Genomic DNA, 25,542 nt, shown 5'->3' with positions numbered 1-25,542 from the left:
CCATGCACCTCTATAGATGGAGACTTCACCTGCAGTGAGGGTTTACATTGATTAGGGAGGGAGCAGTAATTCAAGCTTCCATCCTCTTCAAGGATACTTTGCAGTCTTTAAAGGTGCTGACCCACTGAGTTAAACTGTCAAGGGAGGATAAAAAAGTATCTTCATCCCAGGAGGTAACAGCTGCTAGGTTTTCAACACCTTGCATGCTGCTGGAAAAATGTCACAATTGTCAGCTGAAAGAAAAATGACTCTGTTGTCATCTTCTGTTAATGACTGGGCCTTATAAAAGGAACTACATAAGCCTTTTAGAAGGAATAAGTAGCTGTTTTCCTTTCCTACCACCTTCCCCTACCTCTCCCCCAAATTCCTATGTTGTTCTAAACATTACCTTAGAGTAGATGCACAAAAAACAGCGGTGAAGAACTTAAAGTTAAAACAACCCAGCGTAAGCATGGAGGTCTGATTGGCATAGCTCCTTTATACAGTTGGCTGAGTAGGAGGAACAACCACATCACTGACACAGAAAATGACATTATCGTGTGTATTAACAAAACAGCAACAACAAAAAGTCATTCATAAGCCAGTGAACTGAGAGAAAACGTACTGTATTTGTGCTCTTTGGAGGACAATTTGTTTTCAAGCAGCATCCAGATGGGTAAATACCACGACATTTCTTTTTTCAAGAGAGCCACTTCTTTTCTTCCTTTAAAAAAAAAAAAGGGAGAGAAACTCACTGAATTTTACTTCGATAGCTCTGTAATGTTTGTATATAATGGCATTCCCTTCTTTCTGATTTGATTGATGAGGGGGGAAGGTTTAATGAAGTCCCTGATATCAGGCAGACAGGTTTTTTTCCTATTTGTTTTAGGTTAGTCATTTTAATTGTATTGAGTAATTAGAAGGTACACACAGCCAAGGGAGCTTTGTTCTGATAATTGCTCAAGAAAATCCATTCCCTATCTGCCTTTGCTTTGTGTTAAGACATTTCTCCCCCTAGTGGCAATAGTAAGCACTTTGTCTTGGCAGTAGGCAAGGTGTAATTGCAATATGACAAACTATGCTTCAGGGACTATCTTGTAAATACTTTAGTTTGGGATTTGGCATTATTTCATTATATATGTGTGTTTTTTCCCCCTAAGAAACTTCCTACCTCTTTTTTTTTTTTCCTGAAGTGCTTTGGGCTTTGGATGGAAAAAAATTGCCTGAAATGTTTATTAAAAAAAAAACAAACCGTAGTGCATCGTGGATAATGTTTTGCAGCTTGACTTAATTTTAGTCATCTGTTTTAATTACCTATTTATAAAAATGCTTTTGCATTTGTAGACATTATTTAATACTTTGGAAGAAGCACCTCATTTGAAATAAATAAATAAATTGTACTTATTTTAAATAGTCCATAAAAAAGACCTTGAAGGTAATTAATGTAGGTCCCTTAAGTAAGACAAAAATGATCTTTCCAAGTCTGATGAAGTGATTTGTTTATTTAACTTCCCATTTTGGCTGAATCCTTCAGAGTCTAATAACTTTTTTTAAAAAAATGGTTTTTGCAATTTGTGTCTAGCTACAAAAACCCTTCTTCAAAAACAAGCAATTTAATAACCAGCTTTCTTAAAATTACTTTGAGGAAGGAAGACTGTATAGGGGGTTGGTGTTTTGTTTTATTTTTATTTCAGTGTAATCATTCTTTGATAAATTGTGTAATCGCTGACTTAGTAGAAAAAATATTATTGAACTCCTGGGTTGTAATGACCGTAAAAAGTGTATTTTCATATAGAGACTTGAGATATTGTGAATAAATTATAAAGGAAACAGCTCATATGTTGGTTGAAGTCCATATGGGCCTAATTTATTTTGTGTTCAGTGCTTAATCTGGTTGTACCGTTAAAAAGGTGGGAGGGGCTATTGTATCCAGTTGTGTGAATCCTTAAAAAATCTGCCCTATGAGCAACATGGAATGAGATCAGATACAACTTTGCATCTACTGAATGAGATTTGGTAGCATCATTGTGGCATTTTTTAAAGCCCAGTTCCACCTTCCCTAGATGTCACTTTTTAGTTTGCTTTTTCTATCCCACATTCCTACTGGGGACTTGATTTGATGTTTTTATTTTATATATATATATATATAAAATCTGAAGGTCCCTGTGTACCCCTCCCCACCCCCTAATTACTAACCATTTTCATTATAACTGTATCTTGTTTTGCTATACGGCTGCTGAACAGATTTCTTAAGCAGCTTTTTGCAAGGTTAAAAGAATGCAGCCTGGTAACAAGTTTGTGTCATTTTAAATATATACCTTCTAGTAAATAAGGAGAAGTCTGGCAATCAATCCCTTTTAGTGTGTTATATGTTTCACCTGACAACTAAACCTTCTATTGATTAGCCATTACTTTGTTAGATAATCCTATGTCATTGAATCCATTGTAAAAAATTAAACTCTTTAAAATGTTTTACCCTAGCAGCAGTGTGAAAATTGAAAACTTGTTCAGAATTACAGCCTGCTTTCACAAAGAAGGTAGTTTTCAGCAAGGCATCTTACTGGTTTATGCTTATGTGCTTTATATGCAATATAAAAACATATTAAAGTACTCTAACACAAAACTCTCTGTCTCTGGTTTAGCAATGAAGCTACCTTTTCAGATGTTGCCTGGGTACAGAACCTATCTTGCCTGTGGCTCTTATACTCACTAGTTTATTTAGCTGGAAGGAATCTTATAATAGTAAAATACTGAATATAAAATATTTGATTCTTTAGAAAGCTTTTTTATTTCAGAGTGGTCTAAGGACTGTGATCAGTTTTGGTTTACTAATCTAGGTGACTTCCTTTGGGGAAAAAGAAGATCATATACCCATTTTACAGATGGAATGTCTAGAAAATAAAAACCTATATATATCCTTACTCTAGAAACTCCTGCAGGTTCCCTAATGTTCCCCTGAGTGTGTTATACTCATTTCTGAGGGGAAAAGGAATTTTGGAGGAAAAATTAGTTTTCTACCTGCCATGACTATTTTATTCAGAAAAATAAAATAACATTTTTATTAATTAACTGGACAGACCTCTAATACTTTATCCCCTAAATATTAACTGCAGACTTTTATATTTTCATTGAAATAAAGTTTTCATACAGTGAATTATATAGATATTAATTGCATAATCAATAAATTTTTGATGTCTTTACAATTGTGTAACCACCACCCCAATCAAGCTATAGGACATTTTCATTACCCAAGAAAGTTCCCTTGTTCTCCTTCCCAGTTTCCCCACCCACAATGAATCAAACATTGATCAGCTTCCTGTCATAGACTAGTTTCGCCTTTCTTGAATTTTATGTAATAGAATCATCCATGTTGGGGGTCTCACTGTCACTCAGCATAATGCTTATGAGGTTCATCTATACTTTTGTGTTTATCAGTGGTTTATTCTCTTTTATTGTAAATTCCATTGAATAAATGTACTACAGTTTGTTTTCCATTCTTTTGATGGACACCTGAGCTATTTCCGTTTTTATAAATGAAGTTGCTATGAATGCTCTTTAAGCTTTTTTGGTGAGCATGTGTTAAATACTTTTTCATGTGCTTTTTGACTATTCACATATTTTCTTTTGCGAAGTATCTGGTTTTTTGCCATTAAAAAATTGCATTGTCTTCTTTATTATTGATTTCTAGATAGTCCTCTGTCAGATATGTGTTCTCACAGTCTGTATCTTGCCTGTTTATTCATGGTGTGTTTTGATGAAAAGTTTCTAATTTTTGAATGAAGTCCAGTCAATCAACCCTTACCCCATGATTATGAAGATATTCTAGGTTTTGTTCTAGTGATAGAAGCTTTATAAGTTTTAGCTTTTACCTTGAAGTCTGATCCATTTCAAATTAATTCTTAAGTGTACTGTGAAGTAGAGTTTGGGGCTCATTATTTTCCCCATGCTTTTTTTTGACTGAAAATTTTTAAGATAGTTTATTTATTTTTTCCTGCAGTTTATTGTTAACATTTTATTGTGCTTATTTTCTGATTGTTTGGTTGGCTAGTATTTGTTTGCTCATTTATTATTTATATTTTTTATTGAAGTATAGTTGATGTATCATATGTTACAGGTGTACAGTATAGTGATTCACAGTTTCTAAAGGTTATACTACATTTATAGTTATTTTAAAATATTGGCTATCTTCTCTGTGTTGTACAATCCCCATACTTTTTTATTCAGTTGTTTTGGAACCATCGTTGAAAAGGCTTTCCTTTCCTCCATTGAATTACATGGGTGCCTTTGTCAAAAATCAGTTGGCTGTACAAGTGTAGTCTATTTCTGAACCTCCTGGAAAAGAGGCTGCTTGCTGCTGTATGCAGAGCAAAGGGTAACAGTGTCTGAGGCACTGACCAACTCCTACTTCATGTCCCTGCATGACATAGAAGATGAGCTCAAAGTCCTCTATTTTTTTTAGAGGTGTCTATCCTTGCACCAAATATTACACTGTCTTGATTGTTGTAATTTTAATAATTCTTGAAATCAGGTAATGTGAGTCCTCCACATTTTAATTTTTAATATTGTTTTGGCTATTCTAGGTACTTTTACACTTCTATGTAAATTTTAGAATCAAGTTAGAATTTCTAATAGAAGTCTGTGGGGTGTTGATTTGGATTTTTTTGAAACTATATATTCATTTGAGTAGAATTAACCTCTCAATAATGTTGAGTCGGGCTTCCCTGGTGGCGCAGTGGTTGAGAGTCCGCCTGCCGATGCAGGGGACACGGGTTCGTGCCCCGGTCCGGGAAGATCCCACATGCCGCGGAGTGGCTGGGCCCGTGAGCCATGGACGCTGAGCCTGTGCGTCCGGAGCCTGTTGCTCCGCAATGGGAGAGGCCACAACAGTGAGAGGCCCGCATATCGCAAAAAATAAAAATAATAATAATAATAATATTGAGTCTTCCAGTGTGCAGACAGGGTCTGTATCTCCGTTTGTCTTTTTAAATTTTTCTAAGCAATGTTTTTTAGTTTTCAGTGTACATTTCTTACACATAGTTTGTTAGATTTATTCCTAAGTATTTAATGTTTGTCAATGCTATTGTAAACCTTTCTCATTCCCTGTTGCTATATTATATAAATGCAATTGGTGTTTGACTGTTGACCTTGTTTACTATCATTTGTGAATAAAGAAAATTTCATTTTTTCTTTTCCAACCTATTTGCCTTTTGTTCTTTTTCTTGCTTTATTTGAATGGCTAAGGCCTCCCTATAATGTTAAATAAATGTGGTAAGAGGACATCTTCGCCTTGTTCCCAGTTGAGAGGGAGTATTACGTCTTTTGCCATTAAATATGATGTTAGTTGAAATTTTTTAGATGCCCTTTATGGGATTGAAGAAGTTCCCTTTTATTCCTACCTTGCTGAGGTCTTTTTTTTTTTAAATCATGAATGGGTGTTTAATTTTGTCAAATTCACCTCCCCATTCTATTAATATGGAGAATTACATTAATTGACTTTATTAAGAAGTTTTGTGTCTGTGTTCATGAGGGGTATTGGTCTGTAGTTTTTTTTCAAATGTCTTTGTCATGTTTTGGTGTCAGGGTTATGCTGGCCTTATAAAATGAGTTGGGAAGTCTTTCCTTCCTCCTCCATTTTCTAAAAGTGTTTGTATATGATCCTGATGTTCTTCTTCCTTAATATTTAATAGAATTCACCAGTGAAACTGTCTGGGCCAGAAGTTTTCTTTGTGCGAAGATTTTTTTAAAATTTATGTGGAGTGGTTTTTAATAATTTCGACTTCTTTAATAGATATAGAGCCGTCTAGATTTTCTATTTCTTATTGTGTCAGTTTTGGTAATTTGTGTCTTTCAAGAAATGTGTCTTATTCAACAGATTGTGAACTATTAATATATTTTATTTTATTTTAATACTCTTCCATTTTGGGCCAGTGAGAGAGCCCATTTAGGCTGCATCTATGCTCCTCTGATGTATGTCCAACATTCCTTCAGTGTTTCCAGGTTCATCTTGTATTTACCCTGTCCAATCCTTGAATCAACCATTTCTCCAGGGAACTCTGGTTCCTTTTAGTGAAGAATGATATTTAGAAGCCAAGATTTAAGCATTAACTTTTATTTTACATCTATATTATATGTTTTGAAAACCATGAGTTCACACTGATACCTCCAGTTCCAATACAGTGACACAGAGTTTGTTTTAGATTTCTCCCTCTACATATTTGTAATTCTCTTTTCTAATGGTAAGAAACCTGGTTTGAGTGTATTCCTTTTAGCACTTAAAAAAATGTTCCCCAGGGAATTCCGTGGTGGTGCAGTGGTTAGGACTTGGCACTTTCACTGCCAAGGGCCCAGTTCAGTTCCTGGTCGGAGAACTAAGATCCCACAAGCTGCGAGGTGCAGCCAAAAAAAAAAAATAGTGTTCCCTTGTCTTCTAACCTTCATTGTTTATGGTGAAAAACCTGCCATTATTTATATTGTTACTCCCATGTATGCAGCATCCCTTTTTTCTTTGGCTGCATTTAAAGTTTTGTCTTGGTTATTGGTTTTCAGCAGTTTTGACTGTGTTGGGCCTAGGTCTTGTTTTCTGATTTTGGGGTTTTTTGTATTAATCTTCTGGGGTTTGCTTATTTTAGATCAGTAAGCCAATGGTTTTCACCAAATTTTAGAAATATTTGGTCACTATTTTTATAACCTTTTTGTGCCTCATTCTTGCCTCTCTTCTGGGTCTCCAATTACACAATGTTAGAGCATTGAAAATTGTCCCACAGGTGGCTGAGACTCTGTTCTTTTTTCTTTTACTCTTTCTGTTCTTCAGATTATTTCAGTTGAATCTGTCTCTGAAGTTCATTGGCCTTTTCTTCTGGCATCTCCAACCTGCTTTTAAGTCCATCCCGTAAATTTTTAATTTCTAGAATTTGTTTGGTTCATTTTAGTTTTTTATTTTAAGGGTGAAAATTTCCATCTGTTTACTCATTGTGATTGTATCTTTCTTTAAGTTGTTGAACATATTTGTTATAGCTTCTATAGAGCCTTTATGTACTGATTCCCATAACTAGATCATCTTGGGGTCATTTTCTATTGATTTCTTTTTCTCTTTACTATGGGTCCCATTTATTTTCTTCTCATGTCTAGTGTTTTTGATTGTATAGTGAACATTATAAACAATACATTGTGGAGACTGGTTTCTTTTATCTTCCTCTGATTATCTTACTGGCTGACCACTGTGACTTCATACAGTCTTGGTTTATGTTTGTTAGGGCAGGTGTGTTTTGGTTTTGACCTTAGTCCTGAGGCACATCCCTTAGTCCTGAAGACTTACTCTTTAGTCTAAATGCAGGGTCTTTCTAAGTTTTCAGTGGAAAGTTTGAGACGCTTATTAAGCCCCTCTAGTTTAGTAGGAATCAAATTCAAAACCTGTCTCCCCTCATGGGCAGTAGCTGGAGTCTCTGCTCAGATCTTTCAGTCTTCTAACTTTTACTTTCCATTGGAATATTTGGAATCTCCCATTTATGTAAGTAGTTTGAGGGTTAGCCATGGATTTGAGGGAAATTTATATGCATGTTTTGATGCTTCATCCCTGCCCTGTCTTTTTCTATTTTTCTTCTCAATTTCTAGCCACTATGGCTGCCCTGAACTCCATCTTCTGACATCTCAAGCTGATAGGCTGTGCCTTTCTAACTGAATTTTAGTCACCCTGCACCAAATAGCCTAGTGAGTACCCTCAGGGAAAAAGCACGTAAACATGGATCTTACCCAGTGTGATTCTCCTTTTTCAAAGTCAGTCCAAATCTCCCGCCAATTTCTGCCTACTTTGGGTCAACCTCTAGTGCCTTTGTTATTTTAAAATATTTTTTCCGTAGTTTGTCAGTTATCTGAGACGGGGTTAATCTAATACAAACATCTCTGCCATTATTGGAACCAGCACTCTTTGACTTAAAGTTTTATTTTATTTAGTATATATCAATTGCTTCATAAATGTCTTAAAAACACATTAAGTTTCATTTTTTAAAAATTGTGTTGTCAGAGGCTTCCCTGGTGGCGCAGTGGTTGAGAGTCCGCCTGCCGATGCAGGGGACATGGGTTCGTGCCCCATGTGAGTCCGGGAGGATCCCACATGCCGCGGAGTGGCTGGGCCCGTGAGCCATGGCCGCTGAGCCTGCGCGTCTGGAGCCTGTGCTCTGCAATGGGAGAGGCCACAGCAGTGAGGGGCCCGCGTACTGCAAAAAAAAAAAAAAAAAAAAAATTGTGTTGTCAGATGACATAAATCACAGCAAGATCCTTTTTGACCCACCTTCTAGAGAAATGGAAATAAAAACAAAAATAAACAAATGGGACCTAATGAAACTTAAAAGCTTTTGCACAGCAAAGGAAACCATAAACAAGATGAAAAGACGACCCTCAGAATGGAAGAAAATATTTGCAAATGAAGCAACTGACAAAGGATTAATCTCCAGAATTTATAAGCAGCACATGCAGCTCAATATCAAAAAAACAAACACCCCAATCCAAAAATGGGCAGAAGACCTAAAGAGACATTTCTCCAAAGAAGATATGCGGATTGCCAACAAACACATGAAAGGATGCTCAACATCACTAATCATTAGAGAAATGCAAATGAAAACTACAATGAGGTGTCACCTCACACCAGTCAGAGTGACCATCATCAAAAAATCTACAAACAGTAAATTCTGGAGAGGGTGTGGAGAAAAGGAAACCCTCTTGCACTGTTGGTGGGAATATAAATTGATAGAGCCACTCTGGAGAACAGTATGGAGGTTCCTTAAAAACTAAAAATACAACTATCATATGACCCAGCAATCCCACTACTGGGCATATACCCAAAGAAAACCATAATTCAAAAAGAGTCATGTATCACAATGTTCATTGCAGCACTATTTACAACAGCCAGGACATGGAAGCAACCTAAGTGTCCATCAACAGATGAATGGATAAAGAAAATGTGACACCTATATGCAGTGGAATATTACTCAGCCATAAAAAGAAATGAAATTGAGTTATTTTAGTGAGGTGGATGGACCTAGAGTCTGTCATACAGAGTGAAATAAGCCAGAAAGAGAAAAACAAATACTGTATGCTAACACATATATATGGAATCTTAAAAAAAAAAAAAAGGTTCTGAAGAACCTGGGGTCAGGACAGGAATAAGACGCAGACGTAGAGAATGGACTTGAGGACATGAAGAGGGGGAAGGGTAAGCTGGAACAAAGTGAGAGAGTGGCATGGACTTATATATACTATCAAATGTAAAATACATAGCTAGTGGGAAACAGCTGCATAGCACAGGGAGATCAGCTCGGTGCTTTGTGACCACCTGGAGGGGTGGGATAGGGAGGGTGGGAGGGAGTCACAAGAGGGAGGAGATATGGGGATATATGTATATGTATAGCTGATTCACTTCATTATAAAACAGAAACTAACACACCATTGTAAAGCAATTATACTCCAGTAAAGATGTTAAAAAAAAAATTGTGTTGTCGGGACTTCCCTGGTGGTCTCGTGGTAGAGAATCTGCCTTCCAATGCAGGGGATGCGGGTTTGATCCCTGGTCCAGGAACTAAGATCCCACATGCCGCGGGGCAACTAAGCCCGCACGCCACCACTACTGAGCTCGCGCACCTCAGCTAGAGCCCCTGTGCCGTAAACTACAGAGCCCACGCACTCTGGAACCCGTGTGCCACAACTACAGAGCCCACTTGCCCTGGAGCCTGCGTGCCACAGCTAGAGAAGAAATAAAACCCACACGCCACAACTAGAGAGAAGCCCACACGCCGCAGTGAAGAGCCTGCATGCCACAACGAAAGATCCCACATGCCTCAACGAAGATCCTGTGTGCCACAACTAAGACCCAACACAGCCAAAAATAAATTAAATAAATCTTTTTTTTAAAATTGTGTTGTCTGTACATGAAGAGTGTTTGTGGTATTAGCAGTTGCAAAAGAAGTACTGAACCTGAGTCCAGAATGTATTAGTACATGTCCCAGTAGTGCCTGTACACTAATGTCAAATGATCGTTTATTCTTTTAAAATATGTGTTTGAAATAATTTCAACTTAAACAATATAAGAATAAAACAAATGGATAAATTTTTAAAAGTTTAACTTGTTTAAATGGAAAACCAAATTTATAATGTTATTTTTCTCTATTTTCTTAAATTTTCTTGTCTATTTACTCTTTTCCAAAGAATGATAATTGACCAAAAATGAATTACTTAAAATATCTATGCATCCATTGCTAATATAAATAAATACATAAATGAATAAGTAAACAGACGGGAAGAACTATAGCGCTTCCTTAAGAAGAATTCCAATTAATAGATGTAGATGGAAAGAGAAATTTAAGTCACCATTAGAACACCACAGTAAAAATTACAACAGGCAAGATCCACCAGTATGCTACAATTAGCAGGCAAAAGTTGAAGCAGAAGCAAAATATTTGCATAGTCTTCAAGTATTTCCCACAATATATTTAGTAATTTCTAAAGGAAAAATAATAAGCTTATAATAGAGAATCTTGGCAGGCACAACCTTAGGCAAGTGGTCAAGGTTAATATCACCAGAAACACTCAGCAACATACCTCTTGACTTGATGCATTGAGAAGGGCATATCACCTCTGTTGTATCCTTCCCAATAATGTATAACCTCAGTCTGATCATGAGAAAACATGAGACAAACCCAAACAAAGGGACATTCTGTAGATTAATCAGTACTCTTCAGAAGTGTCAGAATCGTGAAAGACAAGCAAAGACTGAGGAATTGTCACAGGTTAGAGGAAACTAAGGATACACAGCAACTAAATGCAATGTGGGATCTTGGATTAGATCCTGAACAGAGAAAGGATGTTAGTGGAAAAACTGGTGAAACTCATAAGTTCTTAACTTTATATTGTACCAAAGTTAATTCCTTAGTTTTGATAAATGTTCTGTGGTTGTGTAAGACATCAACATAAAGGGAAGCTGGGGGATTTCCCTGGTGGTTCAGTGGTTAAGAGTCCAGCTTCCAATGCAAGGGACGCGGGTTCGATCCCTGGTGGGGGAACTAAGATCCCACATGCTGCAGGGCAACTAAGCCCATGCACTGCAACTATTGAGCAAGCCCACGTCCTGTAACTAGAGAGCCCACGCGCTGCAACTACAGAGCCCGTGTGCCACAACTAGAGAGGAGCCTGTGCACTGCAACAAAAGATCCCGTGTGCCACAGCTAAGACCTGATGCAGACAAAAATAATAAATAAATAAATATTTTTAAAAACATAAAGGAAAGCTGGGGAAGGGTATACAGGAACTCATATCTATTTTTGCAACTATTCTGTAAATCTAGAATTTTAAAAACTTGATTCTTTCCTATTATTGGTTATAAGAGATCGCCCACATCTTAAGATTTTTCTCTTTAATTTCAACACACATATTTATAAAAATAGTTCTCAAAGAGTGTTCTTAGACCAGCATCATTAACATCAGCTGGGGACTTGTTAAAAATGCAGATTCTCAGAAGCTCTGGGGGTGGGACCCAGCGATCTGTGTTTTAACAAGCCCAGATGATTCTGACATGCACTATTGTTTGAGAGCTGTTACATGTACTATCAGTAAAAACTTAAGACTAAAAGGAAACATTTTAATTAATATATTGGCAAGTTTGATTACAATAAATTATAACCAGTGTTTTTTTTTTTAATTGTAAAATACCTGTAACATAACATTTACCATCTTAACTATTCTTAAACATACAATTCATGATATTAAATACATTCACATTGTTGTGTAATAGTCACCACCGTTCATCCGCATAACTGTTTTTAAAAAAATTTTTTTAATTTTATTTTTGGCTGCATTGGGTCTTTGTTGCTGCGCGCGGGCTTTTCTCTAGTTGCCGCGAGCCGCGGCTACTCTGTTGTGGTGCGTGGGCTTCTCATTGCAGTGCCTTCTCTTGTTGCCAAGCACAGGCTCTAGGCACGTGGGCTTCAGTAGTTGTGGCTCACGGGCTCTAGAGCGCAGGCTCAGTAGTTGTGGCGCACTGGCTTAGTTGCTCCACGGCATGTGGGATTTTCCCGGACCAGGGCTCGAACCCATGTCCCCTACATTGGCAGGCGGATTCTTAACCACTGCGCCGCCAGGGAAGTCCTATCCACATAACTCTTAACGTCTTGTAAAACTGAAACTCTGTACTCATTAAACAGTAACTCCCTATTCCCCACTTCTCCCAGCCCCTGGCAGCCACCATTCTATTTTATGTTTTGACTATCTAAGTGGAATCATACAGTGTTTGTCTTTTTGTGACTGGCTTATTTCACATAGCATACCGTCCTTAGGTTTCATCCATGTTGCAGTATATGTTAGAACTTCTTTCCTTTTTAAGGCTGAATACCATTCTACTGTATGTATATACCACATTCAGATGAATGCTTATCCATTCATCCGTCAGTGGACACTTGGGTTGCTTCCACATTTTAGCTACTGTGGATAATGCTGCTATGAACATGGATGTACAAGTATCTCATCAAGACTCTGTTTTCAGTTCTTTTGGGTATATACCCAGAACTGGAATTGCTGGATCATATGGTAATTCTATTTTTAATTCTTTTGAGGAACCGCCACTATACTGTTTTCCACAATGGCTGTACCATTTTACATTCCCACTAACAGTGCACAAGGGTTCAAATTTCTCCACATTTTCACCAACACTTGTTTTCTGGTTTTGTTTTGTTTTTTTAATAGTAACCATCCTAATGGGTGTAAGGTGGTATCTTATGGTAGTTTTGATTTGCATTCCTCTCATGATTAGTCATGTTGAGCATCTTTTCATGTGCTTTTTAGCCATTTGCATATCTTCTTGGATAATCTCTGTTCAAGTCCTTTGCCCATTTTTGAATAACTGACACCCCTACCTTTCGTATATACAGTAAAGTCACTGCTGCTCACATACTTGTTCATGGGCACATCAGTGGCACTTCTGGGCTCTCACTTTCTTTACTTCCCCCTGTCTACCTTGTCCCGCAGCTCCCATAAATCTGGTATTTACACATAGGATCTATTTGTGTGCTGATTTTGAGAAATAAGGCAGAATTTGAAAACTACATGACAGTATTTCAGTATTTAAACCTATTTCCAAAAAATTCTCTTTACAGACCTACAACAGCTGTGCCAGACTCTGCTTAAATCAAGAGACAGTATGTCTAGCAAGCACTGCTATGAAGACTGAAAATTGTGTGGCCAAAGTAAGTAATATTACACATCAATATATATTATACCACATGATAATAATGGTTTATCTATAGACATCTTTACTCAGTATTGCTATTAAAGACTATTATAGGATTTTAAAATATTTATTTTATTTTTATTTATTTGGCTGCGCTGGGTCTTAGTTGCGGCATGTGGGATCTTTGTTTTGTTTTTTTTTGTTTGTTTGTTTTTTTGCTGTACGCGGGCCTCTCACTGTTGTGGCCTCTCCCGTTGGCGGAGCACAGGCTCGGGACGCGCAGGCTTAGCGGCCATGGCTCACGGGCCTAGCCACTCCACAGCATGTGGGATCTTCCTGGACCAGGGCACGAACCCGTGTCCCCTGCATCGGCAGGCAGACTCGACCACTGCACCACCAGGGAAGCCCCATACAAGCTTTTTATCTTTAGTTGGGCATGCAGGATCTAGTCCCCCAACCAGGGATTGAACCCAGGGCCCCTGCATTGGGAGCACAGAGTCTTAACGGCTGGACCACCAGGGAAGTTCCTATTATAGGATTTTTAAAAAGAATGTAGGAGGCATCATTTTATGCAAAGCAGATTGCAAGTTGGAGTTTCTTTCTCTTCAGTTGCAGCAGAATTTTTTGATTATGTGTTCTGGTCACACTTTAGTCTAATTCACATTTGTTGCTTGACACTAGTTATGGATTATTACAGATAAGATTTGTGTGGGACTTCCCTGGCTGTCCAGTGGTTAAGACTCCTTGCTTCCACTGCAGGGGACACGGGTTCGATCCCCGGTCGGGGAACTAAAGATCCTGTGTGGCGCGGCCCAAAAAAAAAGATTTGTATAAAAAAATATACAGTTATTCTCATAAGTTTGGTGGTGGTTTTAAAATGTAATAAGTATAGAGTACACCATTGTAGGATTGTGAAATATGCTATAGAAAATCCAATTATTATATCACTATTATTTATTGAGCGGCTATTGATAAAAATACCGCTTTTGGTGATCTTGATCTAACTGGACAAGTATGTTTAATCACACATATGGAGCTTCTTGTTTCTTATGTATAAATGTGTGCCATATCTATAGCCTAAATACAAAAATAATCTTATGTATTAGAGATCTTACAATCTAATAATTGTATCAACTATGCCTCACGTTTTCCATCTCTAATTACTCAGGAACTTTGACCGAAATTTAGATTTCAGCCATTTAAATTATTCCAGGAGTAAGTAAAAGTACAGTACGGGCTCTGTTTCTAGACTTCTACTCTGCATATCTGCAAAATTACTGCCTTTTATAACTATTCAGGGATTTGTCACTTTTACAACATTCCCAACTTTAACTAGTTTAATCTATTGTCTAATCTATTGTTTAATCTATACACTCAGGGTCTCTGTTACTGTTATTATTAGAGCCAGGCCGGTATCATGTGTTTACAAAAATCAAGGAACAGCAATTTTTTTTTTTTTTTTTTTTTTTTTTTTTGCGGTATGCGGGCCTCTCACTGTTGTGGCCTCTCCTGTTGCGGAGCACAGGCTCTGGACGCGCAGGCTCAGCGGCCATGGCTCATGGGCCCAGCCGCTCCACGGCATGTGGGATCTTCCTGGACCGGGGCACGAACCTGTGTCTCCTGCATCGGCAGGTGGACTCTCAACCACTGCGCCACCAGGGGAGCCCCAGCAGCAATATTTTTTATTTTGTTTTATTTCTTAAAACATGAAGTAGTTTCAGTTGATAAAGGACATACTTTATCAACTGAAAATATATCATACAAAATAGAACCATTGGAAATGATCCATGTAAGAAATGTCAGAATTTATTAAAAGTTATAGTGAAAAAAGGTAGAGTTAATCAGTTCAGTTCTTAAATTAGAATGTCTTAATAATTTACTGCAAAATATGAATATTATAAATTAACGTGTATTTATTTTTCAGTCATACAGTCACAACTAGCCAAGTGCTGATTGACCCTACTTTTTATCTAGCATTTGTACATTGAGGAGACCAATAATTTGGGCCTTTGAAAATAATCTTTTTCCTTTTTGGCCATGCTGTTCTCAGTTTCATCACAAGTGGGTGACTTCTGGCTAAACAAGGTAAAATCTTAGCATGAGCACCGATCCAAGGACAGGGTGACGATTTTAATGAGTTACATTGAGAGCTGGCCAAGTGAGCATCTGTTCCTTTTGTTTCTCAATACTTTGTAAGCCAGGATTTCTAAGCTACATAGCTATGTTGGTGTATGTCTGTATGATGGTTTTATATTTTCCTCTACCTTCTACTTTAGCGGTGCATGGTTAGAAATCTTGTGGCATCTGGCACAATGGTATAATTTCTTCTATGCTCTTGAGTGAGGAAATAAATTTGCTCATTGCTGCTGTTTCCATTGCTCTCAAATGGTGACCCTCTCATCCCATTCTTGCTTATTTTAGCATTATTCTGCCACCTATATCCTTTCATCATCTCCTTAAACACCCTAATTTAATAATGATTTCTATCATTTCCTAGTTTAGGAACCCACCTAACTTTCTGATTCCTTTTGTTGGCCCATCTTCATCTTCTGGTTCATTGCTTCAGATCTGAGCCAAATAATCAGTTGGTCAATGGCAAATAAAAACATGTAGCTGAAAATTCTCTTTCTTGCAACAGTCTCCAGTGAAGTGCCAATAACATAGGAATAGGAAGAATTTTCCCTTTTTTATTTACATATGTTATGTGTATCTCATGATTCTGTGCTGCTTCTACTGGCCTCATTTATTGCTTGCCCTTTGAAAAGTAATGACTTGCCATTATTTTTGTAGGTCTGTAAGCTTGTCCCTATTTCATGCTCTTCACCTTTAGCCCTTAACTGGATAGTTTCACCTACTATACTTGATATGGCTGCATTGGTTTTTAACTTGGTACAAGTATGTGTTGTTGATTCAGATTGTGCTCCAAAGTGGCCTTGAATGTCCACCTCCATGGAGAGCCGCTATAATATGGTGATATCAACCATTTTGGTCCTCTAGTTCAAAACAACTAATTCTGATAGGTGTGACTTTGGTTTGGGTAGAGATGGTAATTAAAGTCTAAGACCTTATTATTGAAAACTGTTTATATAAGACATTAATACCAGTTAGTCCCTTTAAAAACAGCAATCCTGTTATGTTTGGACCCCTATAATATATTGTATGTGACTTCTTTGCCAGAGATATCTTAAAATAAATGTTTTATAATAGGTGTATGAAAAGAGACCCTTAGTCCTCTTTAGAATACAAGAAGACAAAGTTGTAAGGCAAACTACAGCCACCCTCGGTTAATAATCTTCTGAATCTCTGACTTGAAGAATGAGTCTTAAGAAAATATTTTAAAATAAAAATGGAGGAAGGGTCATTTTATAGTATAACTTAATCCAAGTAATATTTGGAGGCATTGAGATGTTTTTTATTTCTTCCAAAGCCTTCCTTCTTACTAATTATAGCCCTGTAGTTCATGAGGTTTGTGTTTGGAACATGATAAGCTCTGTGTTTATTGTAGCTTTAAATGGACAGTCATTATTGACCTCCAACTTAATCTTTAAAATCAATAATCATGTTGTACCTAATTGTCAACCTTCATGATGTTTTTTAATTGGTAAAGAAAGCTTACTGGAAAAATAAAGAGCATTAATTTTTGTTATATTTTTATTGACTTCAAGTATTATTGAAAATTTTTGTTTTCAGGATTTTCCCTAATTTACCCTTACACACACACATACACATACAGTTAAAACTGAGTTGTTTTTGAACACATCTGCCTGGATTCCTGCCTAGGTCGGAGAAGTTCTGCCTCTTTATGTTTAGAAAATAAACCCCTTCCATAGTCCTTTGTAGATGTGTTCTGTATTGTAGTTGTTGTTGTTTGTTGTTATTGTTTTTTACTTTAGACTAATAATCTTTTTGCAACTGAGACAGAAAAATGTGATGTTCCTTTCCACTCACTCCAGATTTTGATAGAAGACTTGTTTTATTTATTTCCAAAATTATATCCGCAGGAAACAAGCTGTTTAAATTCAGATTATGCTGAAGCAAAATGGTCCTGGTATGAGAAGCAACGTGCTGTTTTACGAGCACAGAGTCCCCTTTCTCATAACTGATTGATAGTAAATATTTTCCTGAAGAATTATTGCCAACCATGAACAGTGCAACTGTTTCACTTTTTTCCTGTGCTACTTGCTGTACCAGCCATTGTCGGTAATTAAGATCTACAATTCACAATGCAGACGTTTGCACTTCCTCTGGGTCTGTGCTATTTATAAGGCATTTCAGCTGTTCAGAGTTTCTTTTGAGTTTTAAACTACGTGTTAACAGACTTCTTTAATATACTGTTCCACAAGTAGCATGTCAGATGGTCCATTCTGCACACAAGCTTCTCTGTTGGGTCTAAAGAATAGCTTTGTGGAGAATATATTAAGATTTAACCATATCATTGAGGCTGATGTGGTTGGAAAAACTGAAGTATAATGTTTTATACATTAGGCTTATTGCTGTATTAAAGAGGCAGGAATTAACTTCAGAAGTAATGTTTTTTCTTCCATCTTTAAATATTTATATTAATTAGTGAATGTTAATGGGGGTTACAGAGAGGTTCTGAGAAATACTAGTACAGTGACTTTTCCAAGCTCACTTTGAAGTAATAATAGAATCAAGAATCCTCATTATAGACAACAGTTTGTGTGTTTGTCAGATTAAGGATATGAGAATACATAACCTTCTAGATGTGCATGATATTTAAGAATACAAACATGGGGCACCAAAATGGATCAGCAGATTGACTGCACATTTGTTGTGTAATCAGCTTCAGGAACCCTAAGTAGCATATGCCACTGGAGGGGAAAGTGTAAATAGGAATCCTGGTCTGTATTAAAATTGGTAAAATTCAAAGTCATTTTCAACCATTTCAGCAAAGTTAATTAAAAAAAAAAAGTTAGGACCCCAGTGAGAATCTTCATGAATTATAGTCTAGATTCACAGTAAATACTTGAACAGTCTCCTTGCTACTGCTCTCATTGTTAAACATACAAGAAAAAGAAACAAGAAACTGAAAGCTGTTAACAAAATATGTTAAACTTTTGCCCTGAATGGGGATCAGACTGACTGTTTTTAAGTCTGAAGTCAGAGGCATTGATTCTGCACATTGGCCGCCAGCATCTTCCAGCAGAGCAGATCTGTGGAGAAAGGCAGGACACAGGTTCGGTGCTGATTTCTTGATGGCTCCTTGAATAGACAGAGCTTATAACAAAGACTTTCCAAGGCAGTTTTATTTGCCAAAACCTAAAACTTTCTGTAGTTCTTTTGAACTACGGTGTTTCTGTAAACTTTTTCCCTTCAGTGAACTCTTTATGAGCCTTTTTTTAGATAGCAGCAGTGGTTCAACTGTTGTGAACCACTGATATATCTAACTGAGGTGCTTCAAGATGCTAGAACCTATTCACATTTCTATCTAGCCAGGGAGCTAATAAGATTGAGTTTGTCTTTGTGGGTTGATCTAGATTAGCATGAGATGAGCCCAGTCATTGTCTCCCTCAGTGAAAAAGGAAAGGTTGGGAGAGAGTAGGATGAAGGAAGAAAGTTTTTCATGAAGAACTGACTGCAGTATTGCCTGCTGATGCATGTCGGATAACCCGCACCAAGAGATCACATGGCTTCTCCAAAAGTCAAACGATCAATTCGCCTCGTTTTGGCTCTGTACTTAATGCACAAACAGTGCGATCTGCGGGGCTGTAATTGCATTGTTAGGGCCAAGGAACAAGCCTGTGCCTTTTCAGCAGACAGCTGGCAGGGAGAGAGGCATGTTGTTAGGAAAGAGAGAGGCAAGGCAAATAAAATTACTGCTAACGCTCAGAGATCGGCAGGAGTCCTACTTGCCTAATCTTACCGGTGGGAGCAAGCGGCTGTTGTAATCCAATTATAGCAGCATAAGCAATTTGTTAGACACTCCGCATAATGTAACAATTTCCCAATAAACTCTGACTTGTAATAACGTCGGCAAGAGTCCGCATAAATCTGCCCGAATGGTGGGGGCTGGAGCGTTAGGCTGGGGGCTTGTAATTGGCGCCATCAGCACGTTTTGCGGAGTGCAGTATGGTGCAGTCTTTAGTGCAGGAATTTTAAGGAGAAAAGCGTGGCACACGTTTCTTAGAAAAAGAAAAGTGGTCATTAAAGGGGGAGCAGCAAGAAGGGCATACTCTTGCCTTCACATTACCTAGGAATCTTAGTATAGAAAGAAAACAGGAGGAAGCCATGTTTCCTTCTAATACTAAAAAGGGGAATGGGGGTAGAATGTGTGGATTAAATTCCTTTATTTAAAAGGCATCAGTTTCCATTATTTATACCCTCCTTCTCCAGCCCCCCCAAAATGCTGTTCAGGCAGCATTTAGCTAACATTTTTACAAAATGTTCTCAGCTAGGCAAGCCTAGAAATGCCAAATTAACATATATTTTCTTCTAGAGTTTAGCATTTTCTTTACAACAGGAAAATATATTTTCTTTGTGCCCAGGACAAATCTTTTAAAGATATTATCTCATTGACTATCAAACCTTTGTGTAGAATTCTGTCTTCTGCTTTAAGAAACCGTCTCTTACTGAAGGGTTTAAAACCCAGATTGTTGTTTGCTTAGCTGGCTTTATTATGCTTCTTATTTTCCAATTCTGAAATATATTGTGAATTTCTGTGATACTAGGATTAATAATCCTTCTTGTTGATCACTTACATTGTATAAGAATACAGTTTTGGGGCTTCCCTGGTGGCGCAGTGGTTGAGAGTCCACCTGCCGACGCAGGGGACACGGGTTTGTGCCCCGGTCTGGGAAGATCCCACATGCCGCGGAGTGGCTGGGTCCGTGAGCCATGGCCGCTGAGCCTGCGCGTCCGGAGCCTGTGCTCCACAACGGGAGAGGCCACAACAGTGAGAGGCCCACGTACCGCCAAAAAAAAAAAAAAAAGGCTACAGTTTTTATTATTTAAACCTATACCTATATAATCATTATAGAAACCATTTTGATTCCTAAGTCATAAAATTGCTGCTTTAGAAAAATATTTGTTGTTGTGTTGTGCAAAATAGAACCTCCACTATTTATTGATTGATTAGCATATGTAGTCACAGAATAGAGTTTCTTATTATATAGGGTATAGGAGGTGAAGAGTGCTCACATATTTGAGTTAATAGACAGATTTTCATGCTACTGTGTGTGTATTAAATGTTATCTACTTATGCCAACCCAACTGTTCATTGTTGTTAATTTGTATCAAAACCAAGCTTATAAAATAAGGACAGGATTCTTCAAGATACCGTGTTGCTGTGGGTATTATTACAATAAATATTTACTTTCAGTATAAACATTTCCTTCTACTGAAGCAAATGCTGCCTTGTTTGACTGGAGCTACATCAATAAACTGCAGTGCCTCTAATAAAGCCACTCAGTGTCTGGGTTTAACTAATGGCTGATTTTCATGGCTTTGACAGTGAGCTGTGTGCGTTATTTTCTCCTGATATTGTAAAAATAATGAGAGCAAATTAGAACAATCAGTTTACACAGATAGCTCCTGATTGGAGGCGATGGGCAATATGGTAGCAGGTAATCCATCTTCGGGCTCCTGTCACATTAACTTCAGCTGTGTGAAAAGATCAGGTGGGGTAAGCAGGGATCCTGCCCAATCGGAACACTGAAATTAATGAGAAGAGCATTGTTCTGTGATCAACCTTTTAATTAGCAAGACTGGAAATGTTGGGAGTGATGAAGGCAACACCACAGCTGCACAATGCCAGGCACAGTTCCTTAAAGGGGAATGAAAAAGAAAAATCTTTGGGTTTCACATCATACTTTGTTGCTGTATACAGGCATTTTGTTTCCACTCTAGAGCTGGTTTACAGACTTTAAGAAGTACTGCCTATACACTTGAAACTAATATAGTGTTATATGCCAATTTTACTTCAGTTGAAAGAAAGAAATACTACCTACTTTCCAAAGTATTGTCACAAATATGGCTGATGTATTAATGATCTGTAGACGGTAATTCTATCAAGGGTCATTTAGAACTTTACAGTTTCTTTGGCATTGCACTCTGGGTTTTAACCTTTGATTTTTTAAAAATCAGGTAACCAGAGAAATTAAAATTTTAAAAGGTCTGCCTTCTCAGCCTCCTACCACCCCACCCCTCCAATATAGAGTTTTCCTTGCAAGTAGCATGCGAGTTTTCTGGTTTGGAGGACTTCTGTCACTTTGAATTATTCAAAAGAGGACCCTAATGCAGGCAGTAAGCTATGGCATATTTAAGTTCTGTTCCTTTCCTGATTCTGTTTATTAGGAAATTCACTATTTGGTTTTTTTTCTGTATGTCATTGACTTCTGTATGTGGGGGACTGTGCTATTTCAGTTTATATAATTGAGAATTGACTATCAATGAATGGTGTTTATAGGAGGAAGAGGGGGGAAAATCTATGCAGTAGCTGAGACTAAGGGCTGGTTCATCCACTTAAAGCTCAGTTATACTAAAATTGTAACCATGTTAATCATCCCTGAAATATTGGAAAATATGGTATTAGGCTGTGGAAGACATCAATGAGCCAAATTTTCTCCACCAAATCAGTGCCTGTTTTCTTGGCCACCTTTGACAGGCTTTGACTATGGGAAGGTATATGAGACCACCAGGATTTGCAGTATTTTAGAGTTTATATCTTAAGTTTAGTGGCTTACTGTAAAAGCAAGTAATATAGGCTATGTAGATGAATCCAGATATTTTCCAAAGACATATAAAATAAATTTGTTTTCTTAATATTAACAGTCAGTTGTCTTAGGCACTTATTTAAAGTATTAATACATAAAAGCCAGTTTATCAGGTACCCATCTGAGTATAGAATTAACAGGAAAGAGCCTAAAGTATAGTATGAAATATTCAGGTTAGGTGTAAGCTAATCTTTTCTCATCATAGTTAATAGGACTTTTAAAATAATATATATAACTAACAGAAATTCTTTATTGCAGCCCTAAGCTACTGTATTTGCAGAATATAAGTCCCTGATATTCTACTTCTTTGCAGAACTCACAGAACAAAGGCTCTTCACTTCCTCCTAGTACCTATCTCCCTACCTTCCTTTCCCCTCTAAAAATATTTAGTATAGCTCTAGCAATTCTGTCAGAAACCTGATTTTTTGTTTTGTTTTGTTTTTTGACTAATAGCTTTTCCTGAAAATATTCATTAAGACTTAAATGTATCAGTATTTTAAGATCAGTGACTTAATACTAAATAGTCTCTAGGACTTCCCCCCTACACTCTATAAGAGAATGGTGCTACTGTGCATGTTAGTATTTTAAAGCCCACTTGTTAGAATTTTGCGTGATAACTTTTCTGCATTTCTTAATCTGGAAGAGATCTTTAGTCTTACTGCTTTTATGGATTTTTGTGGCTTTTCGTTCTCTTCTCTCTTAGTGACAGTTCCAGAAGCCTGGGCTCATAAGCTCTCCATAAATAAGTATGTTCTTAGTCATATGGTATAAATAGATCACTTACAAAGCTTGTGAAACCTGAGCTTTCCTTTTGAACCTTTCAGTACCCATGAGCTCAGGATTCATACATGTAAAATTTTATTCTTGTGTCGTGAGTTCAGCTTCTTGTAAGGCAAATGAGCTATGAATTTAAATGTTCTCTATACCAAGTTTCTACAAAAATAAAATTGTGTTTTTCCATTTTCCTATGATTCTGGAATTCCATCTGACTTAATTATCTTGCCAATATTTGTTATTGTTGTTAGAGCTCTTTTCCAGTGAGATTTGTTTCTTAAGATGAGTGTTAAAATAGATGTTTCTTTTTTTGAGGGCATCTTTTTTGTTTGTTTATAATAGTAATAACAGAAATGTCTAACTGGCTGAAGGACCAAGAAACTCCCTTTTAATTTCCTAACAGAGCTAGAGTTGCCAAGTCACCTTAAATTCTACTAATCCAAAATCTCATCAGTAGGGTTCACTTTAGAGAAATTTTCATTAGTCTAGTCCTTTGGATCTCACCTAACACACCCTTATTTAAAGTTCTTATGTATGGAACCAGTTTTATCTCTGAGGATGTGATAATCTTTTCTAAGTTCCTCATCCTCCTCATTTATTAGTTTGGGGTATATTCCTATACAAGGAATTTTTAAAGGTCCATTTTCTTTCTCTTGTAACTTCAGGATGGAAGATATTTATTTTTACTTTTGTACTACTCAAAAGTTTGAGGGGGAGAGAGAGAATATGTTAATATTTATTAAGCCCCTGTGTTTAGGCACTTTTGTGATAGCTATGTTGTCTGTTTCAACCTGATGAGATGGATGATACTATCCCTATTTTACAGATAAGGAACCTGAAGCTTAGAGAAATTAAAACTTTTCACATATCTAAACTATAGAGTTTTGAGTCATCTCTCTGACTTCAGAGTCCTTGCTCTACTGCATACGGGTTGATTTTTAAGTAGTATTTGGAGGCCCTGTGTATCTCTTCTGTTATACTTGGCCTCACACTACAAAGCACCTATAGCTTTTCAACATTTGATTTATATAGAACATTTGACATCTAGCAAATATTATTTCTTCATCTCCCCATCCCCCCACCCCTTACTGCTTGTAAAATATCTTGTTCTGCCTGAACTGTGGCAAGACTGTTTCCAGAAAATTTAACTAACTGCGTTAAATACTCTGGGTTACCTAGTCAATAATTCTATGCAATTTTAAATGCTTACTCAATAATAATCACCTACCTTGTAAACATAGATCTTTAAAGGATTGAAGATGACCTCATGTCATTGGACTTATTATGAGTATGGTAACACCTTAGTATGAGTCCAGTACAATTCGTTCAAGGTGGTAACCTTACCTTAGTAATTGTTTTAGAAATTGTTTTGGAATACAAATCTCATTTGAATTGCTGTATCAGGATTTACAGTGTAAGCATATATTGGCAGTCCTTTCAAAAATTTATTTTTCCTGGTTAAACTTGGTAATTAGTTTTATCAGTTAAAACAAAAAAATGTCCCTTAGGGCTTCAAAGCGCAGGCTCTGTCTGATTACACTTTAGTAAATATTTTTTGTAAGTATGCATGCTTTTAGATAGTTTGGTGATTGTAAAGACATGATGAGGGTATCAGAATTAATAGATGGACCTTGAATCCCCTGTTTCAGACAGGAAAGAGGAGGATTGGGACAGGAGTGAGTAATTAAGAAACAGGTTGATCAAAAGCAAATGAAAACAAAAAGCAAATAAACATAAATATTATTCTGTGGTGTGTGTGTGTGTGTGTAAAATCTCCCTGGATATTCGCTAATGGAAAGAATAGAAATTTTCGATAGTTACAGTTGACATATAAATATATGTAAGAAGCACTTGGTCACGTGGAGCACTAAGACCACGACAAACAGAAAATTTTAAGTATTTCTAGAAGAATGACCATAAATTTAATTATGCTTTATACCTCAGACACCACTTCTTTAACTTTAGCCACATTTTCTTGGAATATCTAATAGCATAAGAAATTTAATTATAAAGATTAAAAAAACAAAAAACAAAAAACTTTGGAGCAAGCCTAAAGGGAAATACAGAGAGAAAACCATGTTTAAAAAGAGATGGTTCCTACAGTGTTAACTGTGGAGTGTGTAGCGTGACTCTGTAATGGAATATCATGGCAGGGGGTATAATACTGTAAATAAGATGAATATGCCACTTGTGGATTAATGGGCAACCTAAAGAGTGGCTTTATTTACATCTATGTGTGAGGTTCATTTCCAGTTTGTGTATTTTTTCTTATTCTTGTAGTTGGAGTACTTAAAACCTGATAGTTTAATTAGGAGACTTAAAATCAGTTTCCTTGAATCTTAATATGTGTGGGGTTTTGTTTTGGTTTGGGGTTTTTTTTGGGGGAAGGGGGTAGGATTAGTATAATGTCATTTTTGACTTTAAAATTGATCGGTTGAAGGAGTTTTCTTTTTTTCCTCTAGGTAATACTTAAGGAGAAGAGGTGGGTTCTGAATATAAGTCCAAGAAATACAACTACTTTTTATATTTTACATTTTGATAGGGAATAGGTGTAGACATCACATTATAGATTATAGTAGATTCCATTTGCAGTGATAAAAGGATATGGGATGCTTTTCAAAGGTTTGAGTACTGAGTAATGTAAACTTGAATACTTCTAGCCTGGGACACTGTAGGAGCCACTATCTCAACATTATAACATGAGAACATGCAATAAGAGTAGATTCTAAGTGAGAGTTTTATATAACTTATTTTTTTTAATTTATTGAAGTATAGTTGATTTACTATTTTGTGTTAATTTCTGCTGTATAGCAAAGTGTTTCAGTTATACATAAATATACATTCTTT

The 25,542-nt window shown here is 36.9% G+C and overlaps 1 protein-coding gene across 9 annotated transcripts in view; it reads left to right on the top strand.

The window, feature by feature from the left end:
* Positions 1 to 25,542, top strand: part of BTRC (beta-transducin repeat containing E3 ubiquitin protein ligase) — a 184,250-nt gene that overhangs the window by 101,992 nt on the left and 56,716 nt on the right. For 8 of the 9 annotated variants that reach the window (XM_060034224.1, XM_060034221.1, XM_060034230.1 and 5 more), the window contains one exon: positions 13,116 to 13,205. In XM_060034224.1, the coding sequence (XP_059890207.1) occupies positions 13,116 to 13,205 (90 nt within the window). Of the gene's footprint in view, positions 1 to 12,455; positions 12,550 to 13,115; positions 13,206 to 25,542 lie in introns of those variants that run through there. The other variant, XM_060034226.1, reaches the window with a different exon arrangement.

Source organism: Delphinus delphis, chromosome 16 (assembly GCF_949987515.2).
Source record: "Delphinus delphis chromosome 16, mDelDel1.2, whole genome shotgun sequence".
Classification (NCBI taxonomy): domain Eukaryota; kingdom Metazoa; phylum Chordata; class Mammalia; order Artiodactyla; family Delphinidae; genus Delphinus; species Delphinus delphis.
Note: the sequence above shows the minus strand (reverse complement) of the source record. Positions and strands in the feature narration are given on the sequence as shown.